Here is a 24,032-nt window from a genome sequence, read left to right on the forward strand (position 1 = left end):
TGAATTTGTATTTTTTAGCTGATTGACCTCAATTGGTTCTCCTTTTGCTTTTCTGAATGCCTCTGGTGTAATGAGTGTTATCAACTTGGAGTGTAAAGGGGTTGTGAGCTTAAACCTCAAAGTAATCCTCTTCATTGTCAAACCAAAGACTTTTCCTTATTTGATGCGTCTCCACTCTGAGGTTAATAAAAGCTCGATGTTGATCAGAGGTACTATTGAAATGGGATGAATATACTTCAGCAATAGGTCGGTTTGTAACTTAGTGTCATTCCTCAGTTAAAAATAAAAGCAACAGTATTACATATGTGAGCTGTGTATTACCCAATGTGAAAGGTCAGGCATGTAAAGCAGAATAAACTTACACTCATGCAGCTACTAATTGGATATAAGCTGTGTATTACACACCTTGATAGGTTTGCCATGTAAAGTAGAATAAACCTACACTCATGCAGCTACTAATTGGATATAAGCTGTGTATTACACACCGTGATAGGTTTGCCATGTAAAGCAGAATAAACCTACACTCATGCAGCTACTAATTGGATATAAGCTGTGTATTACACACCGTGATAGGTTTGCCATGTAAAGCAGATTAAACTTACACTCATGCAGCTAATAATTGGATATAAGCTGTGTATTACACACCGTGATAGGTTTGCCATGTAAAGCAGAATAAACCTACACTCATGCAGCTACTAATTGGATATAAGCTGTGTATTACACACCGTGATAGGTTTGCCATGTAAAGCAGAATAAACTTACACTCATGCAGCTACTAATTGGATATAAGCTGTGTATTACACACCTTGATAGGTTTGCCATGTAAAGTAGAATAAACCTACACTGATGCAGCTACGAATTGGATATAAGCTGTGTATTACACACCGTGATAGGTTTGCCATGTAAAGCAGAATAAACCTATACTCATGCAGCTACTAATTGGATATAAGCTGTGTATTACACACCGTGATAGGTTTGCCATGTAAAGCAGATTAAACTTACACTCATGCAGCTAATAATTGGATATAAGCTGTGTATTACACACCGTGATAGGTTTGCCATGTAAAGCAGAATAAACCTACACTCATGCAGCTACTAATTGGATATAAGCTGTGTATTACACACCGTGATAGGTTTGCCATGTAAAGCAGAATAAACCTACACTCATGCAGCTACGAATTGGATATAAGCTGTGTATTACACACCGTGATAGGTTTGCCATGTAAAGCAGAATAAACCTACACTCATGCAGCTACGAATTGGATATAAGCTGTGTATTACACACCGTGATAGGTTTGCCATGTAAAGCAGAATAAACTTACACTCATGCAGCTACTAATTGGATATAAGCTGTGTATTACACACCGTGATAGGTTTGCCATGTAAAGCAGAATAAACCTACACTCATGCAGCTACTAATTGGATATAAGCTGTGTATTACACACCGTGATAGGTTTGCCATGTAAAGCAGAATAAACCTACACTCATGCAGCTACTAATTGGATATAAGCTGTGTATTACACACCGTGATAGGTTTGCCATGTAAAGCAGAATAAACCTACACTCATGCAGCTAATAATTGGATATAAGCTGTGTATTACACACCGTGATAGGTTTGCCATGTAAAGCAGAATAAACCTACACTCATGCAGCTACTAATGGGATATAAGCTGTGTATTACACACCGTGATAGGTTTGCCATGTAAAGCAAAATAAACACCCTTAAGAGCACTAGACTGATCTCAGTTATGAGTTACTTAAAGTCACGGATTTGGCATTTATGTATGTACTTCGAGATTCCGCCAATTTAGACGCACCCCTTGATTGACTGCAACGGTACAGCGGATCCATGTACACTCCATAAGGATTAATGGAGATGTGTCTGTTACAATATTATCCCACCACCAGAACAATCCCAACCCAACACAACCAAAGGGAACATATAGGACACCGAGAAGTCTGTTATTATGGTGGAGGAAGCCGAAGTACTCAAAGAGAACCACCGGGACACTCGATGGAAACAGACAAACTAGAGAGATATCAGAAAATTGATCTCCAGGTCAAAGTAGGGGACAACTTTGACCAACCGAGGCCCCCAAAGTACCCATTCTAGTTTAAACTCCGGTCTGGGAACCAGAGATGTGTGTGAGAGGGTGAAAATTACCCTTCTGATGTACTGATATTTTTAGCACCCCGAGTAAGAATCGAACTCTGGACCTTCAGCACTGTAGCCATCGGTCTTAACCACTAGACCACGAACTCACAGTAATGCATGATATATATCATCCTTCTAGAGCACCTGATTTGATGTGAGTATGATTTCATGCTAAAGCTCCAGATATATGAGCTGTTATATTAATGGCACAGGGGTGACACACAATGAAGGATATTTTAAGCATCTAAGTTGAAGTAAAATGTGTGTTCCTCAATACCACAGATGTAAAGCAGGATAAACCTACCTATCTAGATTACTTCATTCGATACGAGTTGTGTGTTAACCCATGTCAAAGGTGTGATATCGTTGGGTTATACTATGTCAGAGTTGTGAATGTTGTGAGATTCCATTCTAAAGCACTTGCTTGGATGTGAGTTGTGTATAACCAAATGTCGAAGGTTTTTCCATATAAAGCAGAATTAACTTAACCATTAGAACACCTGATTGGATTTAAGTTATAAATAACCCATGTCACAGGTGCTACATGTAACACAAGATAAAAATCATTTAGAGCACTTGATTTGAAGTGGTTTATGTATTACCCAATGTCACGGATTTTTGCCTAAAAAGGAAAATGTATGTTACCACCCTTCTAAAGCACCTGATTTGATGTGATATGTGTATTACCCAATGCCTTGGATTTGGCACGAAAGGGAAGATACACATTGCACTTCAAGAGCCCCTTATTTGGTGTGAGTCATGCACAACCCAATGTCTCGGATATTTCATGAAAAGGAAGATATAAGATACCCTTTTAGAGCCCCTGATTTGATGGGATTTATGTATTACCCAACATACCCAATTTTGCATGATAAGGTAGATATTTGTAATCTTTCTAGAGCTCTTTATTCAATATTTTTTATGTATTACCCAATGTCTCGGAAATTCAATAAAACGGAAGATATATGACCCTTCTAGAGCCCTTGTTTGATGTGAGTTGTGTATTTCCAAATGTCTCTAGAGCCGCTTGTTTGATGGGATTTGTGTATTACCAAATGTCTCGGATTTGACATGAAAAACAGGATAACTATACGAATTTGAATGTGCTGTTGTTATCCTCTTTTTCTATGTCACCTGATTTGATGTGAGGTAGGCAATAACAATGTTATAAGGAGGAATGTAGAGCAGGATATGTTACCCAACTAAGGCACTTGATTTGATATGAGTTCGTAATACCCAATGATAGTATCAGAAGTGTGATATGCTCAGTGGGCTCTGGACTCCCTTCTATAGCTCCTGGCTGCATGTCACTGACATAAAATAAAATTGAGAATGGTTATGGGAAATATGTGAAAGAGGCAACAACCTGACAAAAGAGCAGTAAACAGCCGAAGGACACCAATGGGTCTACAATACAGCTCGAAATCCCGCACCAAGAGGCATGCTTCAGCTGGCCCCTAAACAAAAATGTGAACTAGTTTAGTGATTTAGTGGATTATTAAACTCAGAAATATATAAATGAGCTAAAATTTAAAATCATACAAGACTAACAAAGGTTAGAGGCTCATGACTTGGGACAGGCAGGGTAAAAACATGTTTTTGTGATCTCAACCCTCCCCTATACCTCTAGCCAATCAAATACATGTATGATAAACTTATTTCAGTCTTTATGCCTTTTTGTGTTTCTTTGTTACGTGTGTCTATATTTAAACAATCCGTCATTGTGCCATGGTAATTTTTTTTTTTACATAATTGTTTGTTTTTAACTTTTTGCATTCCCTTATATATAAAATGGTGAATTTTACCTGGTTTTATAGCTAGCTATACCTCTCTCTTGTATGAAAGTCGCATAAAATTACATTAAATTGACAAAAATGTGAGAACAAAACAGACACAATAGGTAAACGAGGTAAAAACTGTCAAAAATTGGGGTATAGCAGTCAACACTGTGTTATAATCTTAATCACTATAACAACAAACAACCAATTGTATGTCAACCAAGAAAAAAATACTTGAAGACACTATATTAACAAAACACATAAGCAAAAAAAAAAGAGAATACAAAAAAATGACCATAGCACAATAACCCAATGGCAGGATGTATGAATAATGAGCCACGCCAAAGGATATTGCCAAACAAAGACTTAACAGTAAAGGTTAAACATATACAAAGACGAATATAAATAACACTTAAACAGGTAAATAAGATGATAAACAACGTCAGTACTTAGAAGCTTTGTCAAAGTCTTGGTATCTTCCAATAAACATTTTTAAAAGGGACGAGATTTTTTTTGACATAACCCTGGTTTACCTACTGATTTCAAGTGAGTTCTTGTATAGCCAAATGTCACTGTTGACATGCAAATCAGCATATGCTAACCCTTCCAGTCAGGAATATGACAGTTGTTGTCCATTCGTTTGATGCGTTTGTGCTTTTGATTTTGCCATTTGATTAGGGACTTTCCGTTTTGAATTTTGCTTAGAGTCCATTTTTTTTTGTTGTGATTTTACTTTTAGGCTTGTAAGCAGGAACAACTAACACTTCTACAGCATCTGATTTTAAATTAGTTATGTTATACCAAAATGTCACAGGTTTTTATACGACCGCAAAAATTTTAATTTTTCGTCGTATATTGCTATCACGTTGGCGTCGTCGTCGTCGTCGTCCGAATACTTTTAGTTTTCGCACTCTAACTTTAGTAAAAGTGAATAGAAATCTATGAAATTTTAACACAAGGTTTATAACCACAAAAGGAAGGTTGGGATTGATTTTGGGAGGTTTGGTCCCAAAATTTTAGGAATTAGGGGCCAAAAAGGGCCCAAATAAGCATTTTCTTGGTTTTCGCGCTATAACTTTAGTTTAAGTAAATAGAAATCTATGAAATTTTGACACAAGGTTTATGACCACAAAAGGAAGGTTGGGATTGATTTTGGGAGTTTTAATTCAAACAGTTTAGGAATTAGGGGCCAAAAAAGGGCCCAAATAAGCATTATTCTTGGTTTTCGCACAATAACTTTAGTATAAGTAAATAGAAATCAATGAAATTTAAACACAAGATTTATGACCACAAAAGGAAGGTTGGGATTGATTTTGGGAGTTGAGGTCTGAACAGTTTAGGAATTAGGGGCCAAAAAGGGGCCCAAGTAAGCATTCTTGGTTTTCGCACCATAACTTTAGTATATATAAATAGAAATCTTTGAAATTTAAACACAAGGTTTATGACCATAAAAGGAAGGTTGGGTTTGATTTTGGGAGTTTTGGTCCCAACAGGTTTTTAGGAATAAGGGGCCCAAAGGGTCCAAAATTGAACTTTGATTTCATCAAAAATTGAATAATTGAGGTTCTTTGATAAGCCGGATCTAACTGTGTATGTAGATTCTTAATTTTTGGTCCCGTTTTCCAATTGGTCTACATTAAGGTCCAAAGGGTCCAAAATTAAACTTAGTTTGATTTTAAAAAAAATTGAATGCTTGGGGTTCTTTGATATGCTGAGTCTAAAAATGTACTTAGATTTTTGATTATTGGCCCAGTTTTCAAGTTGGTCCAAATCGGTGTCCAAAATTAAACTTTGTTTGATTTCATCAGAATTTGAATAATTGGGGTTCTTTGATATGCCAAATCTAACTGTGTATGTAGATTCTTAATTTTTAGTCCCGTTTTCAAATTGGTCTACATTAAATACCAAAGGGTCCAAAATTAAACTAAGTTTGATTTTAATAAAAATTGAATTCTTGATTATGGGCCCAGTTTTCAAGTTGGTTCAAATCAGGATCCAAAATTATTATATTAAGTATTGTGCAATAGCAAGAAATTTTCAATTGCACAGTATTCAGCAATAGCAAGAAATCTTTAATTGCACAGTATTGTGCAATAGCAAGAAATTTTCAATTGCACAGTATTGCGCAATAGCAAGAAATCTTCAATTGCACAGTATTGTGCAATAGCAAATATTTTCAATTGCACAGTATTGGGCAATAGCAAGAAATATCTAATTGTACAATATTGTGCAATAGCAAGAAATTTTCAATTGATTGGAGTTATCTTTCTTTGTCCAGAATAGTAGTTGAATCAACTTAAATCATTGTTTTATGCAATACACAATGTATATTCACTTTTACTACCAACTGATAAATTAAAACAATCTTTACCATTCAGTGATAACAAGCACTTTATTTTACATTTTAATATTTTATGATGTATTTAAATGAGTAGTTATTGTTGCAATTAGAAATTTGAATTGAGATCAGTTTTGAAAAAAAGGGAAAGGGGGATGTGAAAAAAAAATGGTGGGGGGTGGGGTTAAATTTTTCTCATTTCAGATTTCATAAATAAAAAGAAAATTTCTTCAAACATTTTTTTGAGAGGATTAATATTCAACAGCATAGTGATTGCTCAAAGACAAAAAAAATATTTTTAGTTCATTAGACCACATTCATTCTGTGTCCAAAACCTATGCTGTGTCAACTATTTAATCACAATCCAAATTTAGAGCTTGCCCCAACTGTTCAGGGTTCAACCTCTGCGGTCGTATAAAGCTGCGCCCTGCGGAGCATCTGGTTAACATGTAAAGCAGGAAAAACTAAATCTGTCATCTTTTTGTGGGGTTTGTGTTTCTCAGTCTTTAGTTTTCTATGATGTTTTGTGTACTGTTGTTTTGTCTTTTTTTAAGCCATGGCCTTGTCAGTTTATCCTGTTTAACATTGTCATGTATGCGGGAGGTTTGGCTTGCCATAAAACCAGGTTCAACCACATCAAACAAATGAATTATATATAACCGTCATATTCCATAAAATTTTAAGTTGGATATGCATTCTCTTCTAGAGCAAGGAATTGGGTGTGAGTTGTGCATTGCTCAATGCAACAGTTTTTTTAAATGGTAGTTTTGTTTGCAAACATATGTAATTGGCCATTTTATACTGTCATTTTCAATTGACCATTTTTTTATAGTATAAATGGGACTTCAACTTTTAGTATTGTAATAATTGCAATTTTACAATGAAATGATAAGAAACATGAAATATGATGTATTCATTAAATTTTGTGGTGCAAAATACCAACAAACACTTTACAAAGCCCTCAGTTAAGGACCAATACTTTTATTACTTTCTTTTCTTAATTTCCCTGTGATGCCCTCAATATTGGGACAAAAGTTTAAGACACCTGTTATGACCTTTAACATTTTACTCTATTAAAGTCGTCTCTATACATGGAATTATGTGTATGTACTACACATCCTGTATTAAATAACAATAAAAGGCAGACAATTTTATTATTTTATTATGTTATAAAAAAGATTAACACAAAATCAAATTTGTTTCTTTTTTACAAATTTGATTGCAGTATCAGCTGTTTTGATGATTAAGATGTCAATAACATCAATAAGTAAAGCCGTTAATGATAAAAAATATTGATAGATCATAACATAAAAGGAAGATTTTTCTACCAGACATTTTAAAAGACATTATTATACTGTCAATTTCAGTACCTATAAGACTTTATTGTATACAAAGTTTTATAAAAATTATTAAGCAAAACATAAAAATATTAAAAAAAAGAGAAATGATACTTTTTTAATTGTTCCTTCTTTATGATAATCAGATAACATGCAGATCAAATATAATTCAAGTATATTACAGACAGAATGTTATATATGTGAAAGTTTGTATGTATCATAATCAAAGAATTGCAATGGCAAAGAAAAGCTGATATGGATTATTACTTCACATAATACAAAATCCTCACATGCACTGATCAAGCACACAAAAAGGAACACAAATTTTATTGCTGTTCTTCATCTCAAACTCACAGAGACACCTTTAGATATCTCAGATGAGATATGAATAACTACATCTAGAACATTGATGAGATCTTTCTAAATCATACTAACTGGATCTCTATCTTTTTCAAGTTTCCTTTATGTTACCAACATGAAATTAAATGAATAAAATATAAAACAAATTATAATTCAAATTGTCTTGTCTAGATCTATTTTGTAAAATATTCAATAAAAAAATAATCAAACCAGAAAGAATGTCACATTAATAAGCAGCTACTCTCAGGTTCAAAATCCGAAATGATATCTTTCTCTATCTTAAAGTTACATCAAAATATAGGAATGTATTAAAGGAGTATAGAGGCTTGTAAGTTATATGGTTCCCTACTGACCCCTACAGATCCATAGAGGGTTAGTAAAATCCATAGGGGATGAGGCAGAGGCCAAATCTCCTATGGATTTTATTCACCCTCTATTGTTTGTAGGGGGGTCAGTAGTTATAACGAATTTATAACCGTATAAGGAATTCATTGCCCCCTGGATTTTTTCTGATGTGTTTTGTAGAAAAATAAACAATGAAACCCAACAACATTAATAGATGACCTCTCCATTATCAGAAGATGCGACGTCATGAACCCCCTATGAAATTAACTACCCCTCTACGGATCCATAGGGGGTCACCATGTGACGATGTAAAACCAATCACAATGTGATAATTTACCCGCGGTGTGACAATAATACATAACATATAGTAATAACAATTTCCTGAAAGACTTAACTTATTTTCAATTATACATTAACAAGAGTAAGAGTAAACAAATCATTCTGATTCATTCAAAGAGAATTTTAAGTTTTTTTGGGGGGACATTATTTAAAACTATTGCTTTCAGAACTACACAGGAAATAAAGTTTACTGATTCCTGTTTTCTTGTCATTCATTAACCTAGAATGTGTGAACTTGAAGTTACACCTAATTGAATTAACTACCTCTGAATTGAGCACATTTTATGCAACAGTTTTCTCCCCTGGTTAACTGTTGCTTCTTTGATCATTTGTCAACAATTATATATTTCTTTAAATGCTTCTTTAAATCTAAGATGGTTATCCATTTCTGCAGTTCTAAATTCCCAAATTTGTCCTGTATTGGTTTCAAATTTTCAAAGTTACAATGATTTGTATTTTTATCCATGATAGCCATAGAAAACTATCCAGAAGATAAAATTATAAATTATGAAAACTAAAAATAGGTAAAATAATAAAACAGAAGATCTATTATAAATTATGAAAACTAAACATAGGTAAAATAATAAAACAAGATCTGAGTTTGCAGGGCAGGCAGAGATTCACGGATAACTATTTTCATCTGTCTAGTATGGAGTTTTCTTATAAACACCAAAAAAACTATGAATTACAATATTTTTGCAGTCTAGTTCTTGAGACCCTCAATCTTTAATACCCATGCATCAGTACAAGGTAGTTGATTAGATGGAATAACTGGTACACTAATGTCAATGCCTCCTTTGGTACCAGGCTTCCAATTTAACTTTGTACTGTATCCCAGCATTGAGACCACAGTTGTAGTTGATGGTAATGGTGCCCCTAGAGTCAACACTTTTCCTTCTGGCCAGGAAAGTAGAATAGCATACACATCTAAACTATCACTGGATTTCTGTGAAGTATACCTATAATTACAAGTTTTATAACTTGTTAATTACGAAATACTTAATAAACACAACAAATCATTATCATGGATAGTTTTATTAGCAATTAAATCTTTTCAACATTGATATTTCATTTCAGATGATCTTCTCTGAGCATCTGGCAGTCTGGGCATGTTGAAAAAATGTTTTACTAAGAATCATTCAAAATACAACAAAAACATATAAATCTTGAATTCTTAGATTAATGTATTAAAAAGAATTAGTGGCGTTAATACTCAGGAAAAAATCCTTTGAAAATCAAGGGCAGATAATTATACTGAATTGTGATGGTGCCGCATTGTATTCATAAATGTCTGCCAAGGGTGGAAAGGAGGGGACTGGATTGTAACCCTTTGACAGGGAATATTCTAAATGTTCAGTTGAGAAGTTTCATATTTTATAAACATCTGCTTATTGTTAAAGTCTGTGTATTTTCTTCATGATATCTTTTGTTTTTGTGTCATTGATATGCTGACTTTTCGTGTTTCTTTGGTTCTTATAACGTGACTCTGTACTTTAAAAGATCCTGTCAGTATGTTATAGTTCTATAAAATGTCATTTTGATATATTTCTATTATGAATTAGAAAATACATAGAACCACAAACGTTAAAATTATTCAATCGCATAGTGGAATGAACTATTAGTGGATTCTTATAAATTCTATAGAACTTTTGGACTATTTTAAATCTCAGTCTATTTCTAAAATTAATTCTCACATAATTTTGATTTTTTTACCATTTATGCTAACATTGCCCATGTGAAATTTCAAAATTGTTCATAAACATTGAACGACAAAAATATGTGATATATAAAATTTTCTGACGCCAGACACACGAATGAATCAATGAATGTGTTTGTAGATGTTTTTGTGTTCTGTTAAATTGTTCCTTTTTAAATTGTTACATGATGATGACTGTTGTACCCACATTTTGAATATTGTATTTATCATGTCATGCATCATTGTAAATAAAACGGAATTTGATGAGACTGAATACAAAGTTAGAGGTTTAGTGTTATAAAACCAGATTTAATCCACCATTTTATACATTTGAAAATGCCTGTACCAAGTCATGTCCATTCGTTTTTGATGTGTTTTGTCATTTGATTTTGCCATGCAATTATGGACTTTCCAATTTGATTTTCCTCTGAGTTCAGTATTTTTGTGATTTTACTTTTTGATGCATACCCATACATCCCTTTAATCATTTTGAAATTTTTAATCACTTTTTATGTAGGTTAAACATTATTTTCCATGTTATATAGTTTACTTGAACATATTATAACTTGTAATGTGGTCAAATTCATGGTTAATATCCTATAATTACCATATATTTTTAGTAATTGTATCATTCTGATGAGTCCATGGTTTAGATCCATAAATAGATTCTCCATTCACATTTAACCAATCACCAAGCTGTCTTAGTCGTTCCTGGAATATCGGCACTATCATACCATCATGAGTTGGACCTATATTGATTAAGATATTCCCACCACAACTGTAAAACAAAGTTATGATTTGGTTAGACCATTACATAATTATCTCTCCCTTTATTTAATTTAATAACCCTAACTTGGATTCATCATAAAAAAAATAGCATGGAATTTACAAAAAAATACCACAAAAGTATTACTATCTTGAATTGCAAAAATCGGGAAAAATAGCTGATTACATTTTTATATTGTTTATGGAATAAGAAATCAAAAGCAGTATTATTCATTTTAGATGGAACAGATGGAAACAAATCTTACTGAGCATTTACATTTTTACACATTTCTTACTATTTATAATACATGTTACTCTAAGCCAAATTCTATGAATCTGAATTTCCAGAATATTTGATTTATATTATCAGGAAATTCAGGTCTGCCATATTTTACCATGATTTATATTTTATGCTCTCCAGAAGTGACATATTTTGGAAATTCTGGTAAACCATTTGATATCAAAGTAAATATTTGCTCATCTTAAATTCATATCTTATTTCCAAAAGTTGTAAATGACTGTGGAGATTAACTTTACGACTATGAAAGAAGTTTATAATTATTGTCTCACTAGCAACTATCTCATTATTTTATGTTAGGTACACAAATGTATATTTCTTTAAATAATTATATAGGAGAAAACAAGGGAAATATATTAACATAAGAAGATTTCATTTATTATTTAATTAATTTATGTCAATAAAACTGCTATCCACTAGAATCCATATGTCATGAATGTGTAAATTAAAGGTCATGATACATATTTGAGCTTATGTAATCAGCGCACTTCTTGCTGCTTGAATACCTACCTAACAGTGGAAACAATTTCAGATAAAAGATCATGCAAGGTTAGATAATCAGACAGCCTTGCATTACGTCTGTATCCCCAAGAATATCTGTCAATTGTCATGGCATTTTCCCATTTTTTCTTTTGTAACTTTCCTACAATGAACAAATCAAACTCATAAATTAAAATTATTGATATGATACATGGTATAGTATAACCTTCCTCTCCTTATATACTGTAAATTCAGAAATTATTGATAAGTTTCAATCAATGCAAAATATGTGACAGTATTTATGGTTGCAAAAATTTTGTAATTATTTATCATGTTTATGGACTTGCCTTTTTTTATTTACATTGGAGTTTGATATTTTTGTTGGTTTTACAGGTGTAACAGTTTATGTTAATGAAATTGAAAAAACTTTTGGATTGTAAAAGGCACTTAAGGAGGCTCCCGTGTATAAGATTTTCCAAAAAAAATAAAACATTTATTTCTCATTTCAAAGTTTATTAATTACCTTTAGTAGTTGTTACTTTATCATGTGGTACAAAAATCAATCCAAAAAATCAATACGTGTTGGCCCCAGGTGACTTTTAAAAAGTAGATATCATTGAAAAAGCTCCAAATTGTTTCTGTTTGGTGCAAAATTACATTTTTTGGCATTAAAATTGAAATATCTTTTTTAACTAATCGGTGACCTTTATTTTTTATGGTTGTTTTCGAATAAGCTGTACATAAACTAAATAATTGTAAAATTTAAGCGATTTCTGTAATTTAGGTTTTTTTTATTTCGATATTACCGTTATTTCTCCTATTAGTTCAACAGAAAAAAAGGACATTAACAAAAATTTTTTCCTCTTTCGAAGGCAGATTGTGAGTGTAAATGAACGGTGACCCCATTTTTTTAATTCATTTTTCTATTAAGTATAAGATAAAGTTCATTTATAGAAAAATATAGCGAAATCCTATATTAAATAAAAAATTAGTTTTAGACCCGCCCCTTAATAGTTAAATTATTTTTTTTTAAAAGTCTGACTGAGGCTCAGAACTTTAAATTTTATAATTTAACTATCTGGATTAGATAAATTCAATAATCCACTGGTACTACTGTAAGAATCTCTCTATATATACTATACCTGGGTTATATTTATCATTGCAGTTGAGAAATCCTCCATGTTTGCATCTAATGTTTTTACCCCACCTATCATTTACACATACAGTATCCTTCACAGGGCTGTAAAATAATATACTTTAATGTAATAAATGTTGTTTTAGGATAAAATATAGATGTTTTTATTCCAGCTATCATTTACACATACAGTATCCTTCACAGGGCTGTAAAATAATATACTTTAATGTAATGTAGTTAAATAGGATAAAGTATAGATGTTTTTACCCCACCTATCATTTACACATACAGTATCCTTCACAGGGCTGTAAAATAAAATTGAGAATGGAAATGGGGAATGTGTCAAAGAGACAACAACCCGACCAAATAAAAAACAACAGCAGAGGGTCACCAACAGGTCTTCAATGTAGCATGAAATTCCCGCACCCGGAGGCGTCCTTCAGCTGGCCCCCAAACAAATATATACTAGTCCAGTGATAATGAACGCCATACTAATTTCCAAATTGTACGCAAGAAACTAAAATTAAAATAATACAAGACTAACAAAGGCCAGAGGCTCCTGACTTGGGACAGGCGCAAAAATGCGGCGGGGTTAAACATGTTTGTGAGATCTCAACCCTCCCCCTATACCTCTAACCAATGTAGTAAAGTAAACGCATAACAATACGCACATTAAAATTCAGTTCAAGAGAAATCCGAGTCTGATGTCAGAAGATGTAACCAAAGAAAATAAACAAAATGACAATAATATACTTTAATGTAATGTAGTTAAATAGGATAAAATATAGATGTTTTTATTCCAGCTATCATTAACACATACAGTATCCTTCACAGAGCTGAAAATAATATACTTTAATGTAATAAATGTTGTTTTAGGGTAAAGTATAGATGTTTGTTTTTAGTTTTTGACATACTAAACATGTTCATTCATGGCACAATCTGTATGTGCCAGTCCCAAGCCAGGGATCTGTCATTCAGTGGTTGTTGTTTGTTGATGAATATTATATTTGTTTTAAATTAAACTCTGTGTGGTGAACCAACAACTATGTGAATCATTACAATAGAGTCCCTGAAGTGGATACCGTGGTATGCAGGGTTGTCAAATTATGCAAATGAATGCAACATTAAAATAATACTCCAAATTGACAACAACACTTCAAATGGTCTGCAATTTTATTTGCTATGGTCTACATGTTTCGCTTGCAAGGCAGGCTTCATCAGGACAATTTTTGTAAGGAAATTGATCCCTGAAGTACTCAAAGTGGTACATTGAATTTGATGTTGTCATGGTGAGAGAAACAATGAAAAGTGAAAGTAGCAATACAGAGTTACAAATAGATAGAATAAATATAGAAAAATAAAGTTTGTTTACAATGTAACTTGAGTTTGTGTTACTTTTATATGCGTGTAGCAAGGCAGTTTATTTCGGATGCATAAACATATAAAAGTAAAACCAACTCAAATTAAGTATGAACAAACTTTATTTTTCTATATTTATCTTATCTATTTATAACTCTGTATTGCTACTTTCACTTTTTATTGTTTCGATCACCATGACAATGGTAAATTCAATGTACCACTTTGAGTACTTCAGGGATCAACTTCTGTATAAAAACTGTCCTGATGAAGCCTGTCGTGCAGGCGAAACATGTAGACCATAGCAAAAAAATTGCAATTATTGGTAATATTAATTATTTGGAAAACAAAAGGTCCCGGAATGGAGTATTTTTTAATCAACAGCATTGTCCTATATTAGTTATAAATAAAGTTGAATTCTTTGATTCGTCGTTTTTACGTGATGATGGCTGACAAATTGGACCTCGTAATTTTAGTATTATAGATGGTTTTTGTCTAAAATGAAAGTGACCATCCTTGTTCAGTCTCAACATTTATATATGTTATGTACTATCATCAAATACACTTGCATTTAAGTATTAAGAATGAATACAAATGTGGCAACTTCCATTTAAGACGGGAACAGTCTGAAGATTAACTCAAAAACTGAAATTTTACTTGATACATGTGCATCGCATTCTCAAAAACAGCCCTTATTTATGTAACAGAAGTATTCTTCTTTCCAATAAATAACTAAAAGTTTACATTTTAACAATTTTTTAAAATAGCTATATTTTTGCGGCCAAAAAGGGGTCTTACTGGGCCTACTATTTTAAAGAGATGTGGTATGACTGACAATCATATAACTATCACCACCAGTGCCCAAATCATAACAATGTAAGCAGAGTGTTTGATTTAGAAGTGTGCTATAACCTTGAGGGTGCCACTTCCTATAAACAAGGTGATAGGATGTGCTGCTGGAATATGTCACCTTTTCAAACTTGAAAATATGTGAATATATCCTTAGAGAAAACTATCTCCCCCTCGAGGCTATAACTCTCTATATACAACAAGGTTACAAAGTGAGTGAGATTCCATTACCTATCATTATAAAGCCAGGCTAAGAATTCTGTGGCGTTCCAGTAAACATCAGTGGTTTCCCAGTCTCCATCAGACCATATCACGTCAGGTTTGTAAGTATTCACTAACTCATACAGCTCTGGCATGGTTTTACTCTAAATTGGAAAATAATAATGACTTAAGAACTTCTGGATCTTGTCAGACAAAGTCAACCTAAAAAAGCTAACAATCTCTTCAGGTATTCATACAGTCATCTTTTTACCTCATTATAGGACCATATGTAGCTTATCAATTAATATGACGTACATACATTTCACACAGAGAGGATGTAATCTCATACTCCCAAGTTCCCAACACTGATTCTGGTGTAACACAGTGTCACACTGTGGAACACAGATTTCCCTCCCAAAAAACACCGAGTAATTACTCCCATCTGGGAAGGTTTTATGACCTGTTGATTGCAGGTAAAAGTAATAAAAATCAACAAAGCACAACTACATGGTCTGACAGTAACATATAATTACATGTCAACTTCTTCCCATTTCAATCATTTCCTATTTAGTTTCTATTTCTGAAAGCTATAAAAAAAGGTTGATGAAATGATTTTTTAAAATTATATACAAAAATTAGTTTTAGATTGGAAAATTATTTACATTCTTTCATAATCTCATAATTAAGAATGGCAACTTGATATTTACAATAAGTTGTATTTATATTCAGTTTAAACATATAGATATTAATATATACATGGTTTAAAAAATAATAGTAATGATACAAAAAAAATGAATAAAATACAATAATGTAGATAAATTTCATACATATTATATAATCTTCATTTATTACTAAATTTATAAAAAAAAATGAATAAATTCAATTAAAATATATATGTCTTTATTTTCTATTAATTATACTACACTTACAGGTGATGTTTTGTTTGTTTTAATTATGTTTCTTAGGTATGAAAAACCAACACTGTCAGAACAAATGCTGAATATATTTTTAATAAACAAAGTTGTGCAGGATTCTTTAATAAAAATCAGATTATGATATATCTCTGATTAAATTTAATAACAAATCTCACACTTTTCATCATTTTTGTGACTGTCATTTAAGGACAGGAAACACAAGAAATGTTTATTGTAGTCATCAACTACTGGCACACTTCAAAGGTAAACATAGCAATAAAAATCATGGTGTTGGGAGAAACCACACCAAGGTAATAAACAATAAAGGAGTTTCAGGGAGGAATTACTCCAAGTTTCTCCCAATTTCCTCCCAAGATTTGGAGAGTGTTGCTGGAGTTTCCTGGTGTGACACCAAGTTTTTACACAGTGTAGGGAGTATGAGATTACATCCTCTCTGTGTGTACTGTATGACATATAATTACAAATAATTCACAAAATCAATAATAGAAAACAGTTTATTAAATATTTATATTGATTTGTTATGATTTGTAATAACATTAAACCTGTTTCCCCCTCTATCAGATTGTACTTCTCACATATAAACATATTATGTGGTGTCAAATTGTGTCATTTTAAATTTCTCTTCCATGATTATTATCTATGTCATTGTCTGTACAATTTATGTTATGGTAGCATTTAACAATAATAATTGGCAATTTATAAGTTATGTTTTTTTCTTTTCATAATGCTCTGCTCCTCTATGCTCTTTTATTGGTCAATAATCAAGTTTTTTTTGTCTTAAACATGTGAAACTGTTGATTATCTCACAAGTTATCACTAAGGAGTATACATATTAATTATTTTTTTGTCTTTGATTGCCCCCTGAATATGCCTGCTGTTAGTATTCTATGAAATCTAATTAAACCTTTCAGTTTCCAAGATCAAGGGACACCAAATGAGACTTACTTTCACAAAATCCTGAGTTTTAAATCCACTGGCTTTATCTGCCATATATAGTGGATTAAACCATTCCAGTAAAGAATGGTACAGTCCTAAATGTAAATCTGTTTTACTCTTTATAGCTGTGGCTAGTTCACCTGTAATATAATGATAGATAGAAGGTTCATAGATCATAATAAATATCAGTTCTTTTCAAAATTGAACTAAGTTTAGTTTAGCCATTTATTGTATTTGAAAAGTAAATGCAGCTTACGTACATTTTTGTACTACATGTCCGTAAATTGTGCATACATGAATCCCTGATATGTGTAGGGCCTTTTGGTCTACAGTATCAACTGTCAGCTAAAAAACGAAAGAAGGTTAACTTGTCAATAGAACAGGACTTATATAAACAACTGTCATACAAGTGAAAGGTTTTATCTAGCTATAAAACCAGATTAAACCCATCATTTTCTGAGGAAAATGGCTGTAAAGGCATATGGTACAATGTAGCTATATTCCAATTTCTGTGGGTTTGGTATGACTTGAGTGTTTGATCTTGTCAGGTTTTTTTGAACTCCCTCTTGTGGAATTTACCTTGGACTAAATACTTCTTTCAGTTAACTTATTTCTTTCCAGCTTCAGTAGTCCAATAAATCTAATATACAATTTGTACTTCTGTATGTCTACATATAAATTACAATTTTATGATTTGAGCACTGATTAATAAAAAATATTGTTGTGTTCCAATTTATAGAAATACAAAGCATATCCTGAGCTCATATCTAAATAAAACAATTTAAAACTATCTAATCAATAGAATGTATATATATAATAAAGAAGGCATACCAACGAGATCTCTCTTTGGACCAACATCCATGGAATTCCAGTTCCAGGAATAATTAGATGGCCAATTTGTAAAACCTTCATGGTGCTTGGTTACCAGTACAATATATCTACAAACCAGTTAAATGGAAACTACATGTAGGTAAGATTTAAATGAGGAAAACATAAATATGTTACATTTTCAAGTCTATGTCTATGTTCCTTAAAAAAAAGTTTAATTCTTTTGTTGTTGAATTCTCAACCTTAACAAATACCTAACAAATAAGTTTTGATAAGTCATAACTATGCATTATAACTATGGTATCCAAATAAGATTCTATCTGATACACTCATGAGAATTATTAACAAAAAAAAAATCTTTTTTTTTTTAAATTGGACCTTTACAAGAATTTATGGATTTCAACTTCACCACTTGGAACTCTTGGTTTATTAGATTCCTTGTGAGCAGCAACCCTCTATCAAGGAAATAATGATAGGAAATACAAGTCAAGGAATATCTCATCAACTTGGAGATAAATTCTCCATATGTTGCACTGCAAGAATGTTGCAACATAGAAATGGAAAGCTAACAATTAGTAAGCTGAAAACATTTCTTTTGTCATAAAGTTTTGTTTTAAACAGATATGGATCAACCCTCATTGTCAATTTCTAGATGCAGGTCAAAAGGTGCTTCAAGTCAAAATAACAGGCAGACTTAACTGTATCTGTTATAGCTTCCATCTTAAATTTGATGGGATAGCTATATATATATGATGGTAATGTTACAAGTTTGTGTTTGTTGATGAAATTGTAAAAATAAATAAATTTTGTATGTGTTAGACAAAATGATAGTTATGAATATGTGATGTTTTGTTGATTTTAGGGAAGCACTAATGACAGGACGATTGCCCGGATAGTGACAGGACAGTTGACCGGACGAGATATAAATAGTCATAACTTTTTTGTTATTCAGTAGATTTGTTTAATATTTGTAGACATTAAAGATATTAAAATATATTTTATGAAAATCAAACAAAATAAGTGAAAACAAATATTTTTGAGTATATAAAGTTGACCGGACGGTATTCACACTCGCCGTTAAACGCTATACATATATTCAACTGGTCGGCAACAAGTGTTAATATCTCTTTTGTTTTACAATATTTGTCAACAAAATTCCGGAATCTGTGAGAATAATAAATATTAGATACGAAAATATAAATTTCAAAGTAAAAAAAAATGTTTTCTCCATAAAAAGTTGACCGGACGGTATTCACATTCGCCGATGTATGCGTTAACTATATTGAACTGATAAAAAAAAAGTGTTAATATCTTATTTGTTTTACAATATTTTTACACGAAACTAAGAAATCTACGAGATTAATAAATACTTGATCGATATGAAAATATAAACTTTATAGTAGGTTACATAAAAATGTTTTTCTTCAAAAAAAGTTGACCGGACGGAATTCACATTCGCCGATATATATGCTTTAAATATATTGAAATGATCGACACAAATGTTAATTGAATATATCTTTTATTTTACCATATTTGTCCATAAAATTAAGAAATTTTGGAGATTTATAAATATGTTATACGAAAATATTAAATTTATAGTAAAAAAAAATATTTTTGAGCAAATAAAGTTGACCGGACGGAATTCACATTTGCCCATATATGCTTTAAATATATTGTACTGATCGACACATGTTAAATATCTATCCATGAAATTAAGGAATCTATGAGCTCTATAAATATACACTTTATAATAAAAACTTTGAGCCCAAAATGTTGACCTGAGTAAGTTCACCAGGACACTAGAAGACCTGATATTTAAAATATTTATTATTTAATTGAGATTACTATCTAATTTTGACACCTGTCGTAATCACCAATCAAGCCAATAATCATGTCATTTAAGTTTTCATACACACCTGAGACATTAATTGAATTACAGTGCTTATCCAGTGACCTTTGGGATATCACAATAGCCATGGCCAAAACAGTTTACCAAATTGCAGTTAGATTTCTTCTCCAACTAACTGATCAACTGGTAAAATGTTTTAGCAGATTGCTCAAGTGAAATGTTGTTAGTATGAAGTGAGTGCTGTGAAATCAAAAGTAATACTTGCCATCCAGATCCAGTTAGTTCATATCTTTGTCATTTGTTTCAAACACAAAAATGACTTACTATAGTATGAGTCACTGAATAAGAAGGTCTAATTTTGACATGGAAACTTCTATCATAAATAGATTTTATAAATAAATAGTTCAAACCATTGTTTTGTAGATGTATATTTTATAGCTTTGTCTTCTAAGACAAAGTTATTGTGTAATCATGATTCGTATAATATTTTCTATACAAATTACTGATCTGCTGGCATTAAAGGGAAATAATTTTTATTGAGTTATTGTACACTAAAAAATTAATCAATGATACCTGGCTTCTGATTTTGCCTACAATTTTTTTCAAAATTTTAATCATCTTAAAAATAAATTTCATTGTTTCTTTTCAAAACAGAGGATAAAAGTTTAATAATCATAAAAGTAATGTTACAAACAAATTAAATGAGGAAAGTTGATATTTGTCAGACAAAAATTGTGACAACATTTTGCTGATTTTCAGTAATATAAATTATTTCCCTTTAATGGTAGCAGATAAGTAATTGCTTTAGAAAAAAAAATCCAAATTACTATTATGCACTAACTTGTTGTTGGAAAACGGAGCTATAAATTATAGACTTACAAAACAATGTTTTCAACTATTTATTTATAAATTCTATTTATGATAGAAGTTTCCATGTCAAAATTAAACTTCTTATTCAGTGACTCATACTATAGTAAGTCATTTTTGTGTTTGAAACAAATGACAAAGATGTGAACTAACTGGATCTGGATGGCAAGTATTACTTTTGATTTTAGAGCACTCACTTCATACTAACAACATTTCACTTGAGCAATCTGCTAAAATATTTTACCAGTTGATCAGTTAGTTGGAGAAGAAATCTAACTGCAATTTGGTAAACTGTTTTGGCCATTGCTATTGTGATACCCCAAAGGTCACTGGATAAGCACAGTAACTTATATAATCAAGTTGGCAATTAGAATCCAATCAAAGATTACAGTGAATTGCATGCACATTTTATTAAACAATACAAAATCTCAGATAAAACTAGATAGCTGACATGGATTAAATTAAAGTGAGATCACCAATCTCCTGGTATCAAATCATTTGAAAAATAACAACAATGTATTGCAATATGACCTATAACATTGAAGGAGTAAACTTGTATTAAGTCGTGTTCTGACCCTTTATAATAGAAAATAAAGGAACATGGATTACCTTGCACGGGCATCGAACACAAAGTTACTTTAGTATAATACTGCACTGTCACTAACTAGTCTGTCACTATATTTAAATTCAGTTATAATAAAAAAAAATCACCTTATAGTCTTTCATTTTCTCTTCGAAAGCATTCGAAATTTGATTACTATAGAATTCGTTTCTACTGTATCCAGGGGCTTAACTAGATTCTTTTAAAAGTGAGGCAAGATATATTCGCCATTTGGTGAGGGATCTGGCGGCCGTTCAAGACCCCGACCCAGAAGCTATGAACAAATATTACGCAAAATCGTGAATCCTGAGAGTTTCGCGGACTCTTAGGAGGCACAATTATTTGAATGTCCCTACCCTTGGAACCTCAGTCCGGTCAATTTTTTTTTCAAGAAAGTTTATATTTACATATGATATCATATATTTATTGATGTCGCAGATTTCTCAATTAAGTTTCATGACTTTAATCAGCTGCTTAAATATTGTTAATCCATAATTTTTTTTTATTAACATACATGTATAATCAACGTGTACATCGGCGAATGTCACACACAACACCGTCCGGTTAATTGTTTTGGCAGAAAAACATTTTTGTTTATCTTAAAGTTTATATTTTCGTATAAAATATTTATAAATCTCATAGATTCCAGAATTTCATGGACGAATATTGTAAAACAAAAGAGATATTAACATTTGTGTTGATCATTTCAATATATTTAAAGCATATATCGGCCAATGTAAATACCGTCCGGTCAACTTTTTTAGCAGAAACACTTTTTTTTTAATATAAATTTATATTTTCGTATCTAATATTTATTATTCTCACAAATTCCAGAATTTTGTTGACAAATATTGTAAAACAAAAGAGATATTAACACTTGTTGCCGACCAGTTGAATATATGTATAGCGTTTAACAGCGAGTGTGAATACCGTCCGGTCAACTTTATTTGCTTATAAATATTTTTTTTCACTTATTTTCTTTGATTTTCCTAAAATATATTTTAATATCTTTAAGGTCTACAAATATTAAACAAATCTACTGATTAACAAAAAAGTTATGACTATTTATATGTCGTCCAGTCAACCGTCCTGTCACTATCCGGGCAGTCGTCCTGTCATTAGTGCAACCCTTGATTTTATATGCATAAATGTTTATGAAAATTGTAGCCAAATAAAGTTCGTAATGTTACAAAATAACTGTTGTAATTCATGATATTACCTTGCACCAGACGCCTTAAATATATTTGCCCATTCATCAGCATTGTAAAATTCAGTTGTAAACTTAGGAGCAAAATCTGCATATGTAAAGCCTGGCCTATAATTTTTGTTCATGAAGTCAACTATTCCTGCCTCTTTGGAAGTTTCCCATCTATACCAGAACCATTCGCTTCCAAATGATGGTACAGAAAACACTCCCCAGTGAATAAAGATACCAATTTTTGCTTCGTCATACCAACTTGGGAGTGGTCTTGAATCTAAAGACTTCCAATCTGGTTCATATCTAACACTGACAACAATTAGAACGCTCGATATCAATAAAGTTAGCAGAGTATTTACACCGAATTTGGAAACCATTTTTGTTTGTTAGGGGAGAGTCACATGACAAGTCATATGATTAACAGTGAAGGTTGTGCTAAATTAATGATGTACACTTCTGAGTGTGTACCCAATGACGGATTTAAATAAAAATCAAATCAAAAGCTTCATTCATTTAAAGTCAGGATGTCACAAAACAAAATGACATATAAATCTCTTTGAGATTATATTTACCTTATCAATTATTTTGTCAACGGCATGCTGTTTTTAATATTCAAATATTTTGGAAAATGCAAGAATTTGTATAGTTCCTTGGAGAATGAAAGCACAATTGAACAAACAATTAATGACCACTGTTTGCAAGTTCAAAATGCAAATATATTTGAATAAAAAAGTTATACTTTTTCAAGAGTGTCTACATAATGGGCAGTAGACCACTCTATGTTGATATCTTAAAAGTCAGTTCTAAGTGACAGCGCTGTAAGATCCGTACAAGCGCTAATATACTGATGATTGAAAGAGGGAGACATTTAAATATTCCCAGAAATGAGAGATACTGCTCTGTATGTAATTCGGGTCAAATTGAAAATGAAAAACATTTTCTTTTATATTGTGAAAAATACTCAACTAAAAGGGCCATATTTTACCAAAAAGTTTCAAATATAATCGTTGATCCTACAAAATTTCAAAAACATGAAAATAATTTAATCTTTTTATTAAATAATAATTCATACACAATCTTAGAATTGACTTCCTCTTTCATTTCAAACAGTCTGAATCTGCGTAAAGCAGAACAAACTCTATAAAATTGTCAATATGTCAATATTGTCAATATGTCTAATTCATAATGATCATTGTTTATAATATTACATATTATTAATATAGTCATTATTCGAATATTTATTATGTATGATCAAAACTATGTAATTAATATACCATGAGCCTGAACCATTTATTGTTGATGAGTTTGTGCTAATAAAATATTTATTTATTATTTATTTTTTTTAAAGTAAAACTGAAAAATGATGACACTAGCAAAGGCATCGAA

The 24,032-nt window shown here is 31.6% G+C and overlaps 1 protein-coding gene across 1 annotated transcript; it reads right to left on the bottom strand.

The window, feature by feature from the left end:
• Nucleotides 1-8,793: 8,793 nt before the first annotated feature.
• On the bottom strand, nt 8,794-23,059 carry LOC143046323 (alpha-L-fucosidase-like). The gene is made up of 8 exons (XM_076219427.1): nt 22,668-23,059; nt 18,135-18,241; nt 17,313-17,443; nt 15,463-15,596; nt 13,034-13,131; nt 11,922-12,054; nt 10,956-11,126; nt 8,794-9,611 (listed from the first exon to the last, which is right to left on the bottom strand). Exons 1-8 carry the CDS (start codon nt 23,021-23,023, stop codon nt 9,356-9,358), a joined length of 1,386 nt encoding a protein of 461 aa, XP_076075542.1. The 5' UTR covers nt 23,024-23,059; the 3' UTR covers nt 8,794-9,355.
• Nucleotides 23,060-24,032: the final 973 nt, after the last annotated feature.

Source organism: Mytilus galloprovincialis, chromosome 9 (genome assembly GCF_965363235.1).
Source record: "Mytilus galloprovincialis chromosome 9, xbMytGall1.hap1.1, whole genome shotgun sequence".
Taxonomy (NCBI): domain Eukaryota; kingdom Metazoa; phylum Mollusca; class Bivalvia; order Mytilida; family Mytilidae; genus Mytilus; species Mytilus galloprovincialis.

Bases quoted from the DNA above. Each gene is read 5' to 3' on its own strand.
- LOC143046323 (XM_076219427.1), bottom strand. From the start codon at position 23,023: ATGGTTTCCAAATTCGGTGTAAATACTCTGCTAACTTTATTGATATCG. The intron at 17,444-18,134 runs GTATGCCTTCTT...ATTATATTACAG, and splicing joins TCCAAAGAGAGATCTCGTTG to GTGAACTAGCCACAGCTATA. The intron at 12,055-13,033 runs GTATAGTATATA...TGTTCATTGTAG, and splicing joins CAATGATAAATATAACCCAG to GAAAGTTACAAAAGAAAAAA.